This window comes from Pterocles gutturalis, unplaced genomic scaffold (genome assembly GCF_000699245.1).
Source record: "Pterocles gutturalis isolate BGI_N339 unplaced genomic scaffold, ASM69924v1 scaffold11953, whole genome shotgun sequence".
Lineage (NCBI taxonomy): Eukaryota > Metazoa > Chordata > Aves > Pterocliformes > Pteroclidae > Pterocles > Pterocles gutturalis.
Window position 1 is genome coordinate 3820 of NW_010120577.1, and position 2295 is coordinate 6114.

General features: G+C 57.1%; 1 protein-coding gene across 1 annotated transcript in view; it reads left to right on the forward strand.

Moving 5' to 3' along the window:
• Positions 1-2003: 2003 nt before the first annotated feature.
• Positions 2004-2295, forward strand: part of CHST1 (carbohydrate (keratan sulfate Gal-6) sulfotransferase 1) — a 7044-nt gene continuing 6752 nt past the window's right edge. The window contains exon 1 of the mRNA XM_010076963.1: positions 2004-2291. Within this exon, the coding sequence (XP_010075265.1) occupies positions 2004-2291 (288 nt within the window). The remainder of the gene's footprint in view (positions 2292-2295) is intronic.

Sequence of the window (2295 nt, forward strand, 5' to 3'; positions counted from 1 at the left end):
GGGGTGGCGAGGGGCTGTAGAGGCTGGAGCTGGGCTGTAGTTCTGCACCTGCTCTGCCAAGGAGGTGAATCAATGCCCCTGTTCTTCCCCTACGCAGCTTCGTGCATTGTGAAGGGGAGTGGGTCCAGGTCGGTGGAGAAACTGAAATGCTTGCAGCCAGTGATCCGGCAGGAATTGGGACCAAGTAGGCACCTGTTGCCTTTTGCCAGGGAGACAGTAGTGGGTTTCTGCCACATCCTGGGACAATTCAAGTCGCATCTGCTCCAGCATCCATCAGCAGTGCAGCAAGAAGTTGAGGTTGTGCGGGAAGGCTGCAGTGTGCCTGGCCATCACTAGAGAGCAGGAAAGCCTTCCCACTGCAGCTTCCACCTAGGAGCCACCTGGGCCAGGGGATGCCAGCAGGGACCCTCCTTGTCCCGCCCTGACTTAGCACACCTGGAAAAACACTTTATCCAAAGGATGGAATATCCCATGTGGATGCTGGGGCCAGGTCTCCCCTCTGCAGGGCAGGTAGCCCAAACCAGGAGCAGCCATAGCAAAAAGTTCCCTGGCCAGATGCCACATCCCTGGTGGGCGTCAGCCCAGGGGAAAGCATCCCTTAGTGCCCACGGGAAAGCAACCCTTATTCAAAGCATTGACACAAGTCTAAAGCACAGCTCTTAGTGCACAAATGCGGCGATGGCTGGCAAGGGGTCACCTGCAGCGGCTGTGCAGAGTCGCTGGGCTGGGGTCCTGCTCAAAGCCCCCCCTCCCAGCTGGTAGGTCCTGCAGCCTCCTGCCTGCACTGAGCAGCTGGGGCAACTGGTAAATAATAAAAATAATAATTAAAGAAAAAAGAAAGGAGGTTTTCAACTTACTTGCAGGTTTGAGCAGCCCTCCTGGCTCTGGGCATCCCTTGCAGGGATCCTCATTCCCATTGAGGAGATGGGAACAAAATGCTGTGCCAGCTGCTGTGGGCTCTGCGGAGAATTCGCACTAGGAATTTGCAGCCTGTGAATGTTATTTGGTTAGTGAACAGGGGGATGTTGAAACACCACCATGGTCACATCCCTTCCCAGCAATGCCGCAGCTCACCAGGCATGGCATGGGAGCTCCTCACCTAGCCATCCGTGAACATCCCACCCAAGCATCCTGCTCAGCCTCCCCTGCCCTTGCCCACATGCGGGCAGCAGCAAGGCAGGGGTTAGGACCACTGAAGCTGGCCTGTGCAGCTACAGCCCTGCTCTTCCCTGCACCCATCCCTGGTGCCCAGGGCTCCTGCTGCTGCACTGTTGCCAGCAGAGGATGGCGGAGATGCAGTTTCTCGTGCTTCCTCCTTTGTAGTATTGCTTTCCCTCTTTTATGTGCTCAGAAGAGGAGTGGGGGCTGGATCCAAGAGCTGAGCAGGATCTGGCCAGCACCACGAGCTCAGTGCTGGGGGCACATGGGGCTGGCAGCCAGGACACAGCTCATCCCCAGAGGTTGACAGACAGAGCTGGCCTGGCTGGCAGTCCTCTGAGCAAAGAGGTTTGCAGCTCCAGGAGGGCCATTGCCCCTCTCTCAAGCAGGAAGTTGCTGGCCAGGATGCCTTGTCCTGACAGCTGGCCAGGAAGGATGGAGATGAGCCTTTCCAGGCAGTGCCTGGCACCATCCCCTGCTCCTGCACTGGGTGTTGAAGGCACTGGCTGGTGGGGTGACAAGTGACTCACAAGGCAGCTGGGGAGGAGGGTTTGCAGTTCGCTGCATCCCCATCCTGAAGGAAGCAGTCCCTGGGGCTGAAGTCCTGTCTGGATGTGTCTCTCCAGGCTTGTCAGCCTCTGCCTGGTCTCCCTCCCCTCTGAAATGGTGCTCTGCTGGGGTCTGCATGGTTGTGGCTGATGTACATGCATTGGGAGGGTGTTTGCTGGTACCCAGCAGTAGGACGCTTGGGTCCTCCTTGGCAGTCCTTGCTCAACCCATGACTTCTCTGTTGGGTTGCAGACACTGAGACGACTTGTGAAGAAGCTCAATGAAGGTAACCAGCCATGCAATGTTCCTGGAAGGCTGTCCTCCTACTAGCCTTGGCATCCATTGCGATCCAGTACACAGCAATCCGGACCTTCACCGCCAAGTCCTTCCACAGCTGTCCCATCCCCAGCCCCGTGAACTGCAGCCTGAGCCAGGACACCGATGCTGCCGACAGGCTGTGCGACGAGAGCCCTACTTTCTCCTATAACCTCTCCAGGAAGACACACGTCCTCATCCTCGCCACCACCCGCAGTGGCTCCTCATTTGTCGGGCAGCTGTTTAACCAGCACTTTGATGTCTTCTATTTAT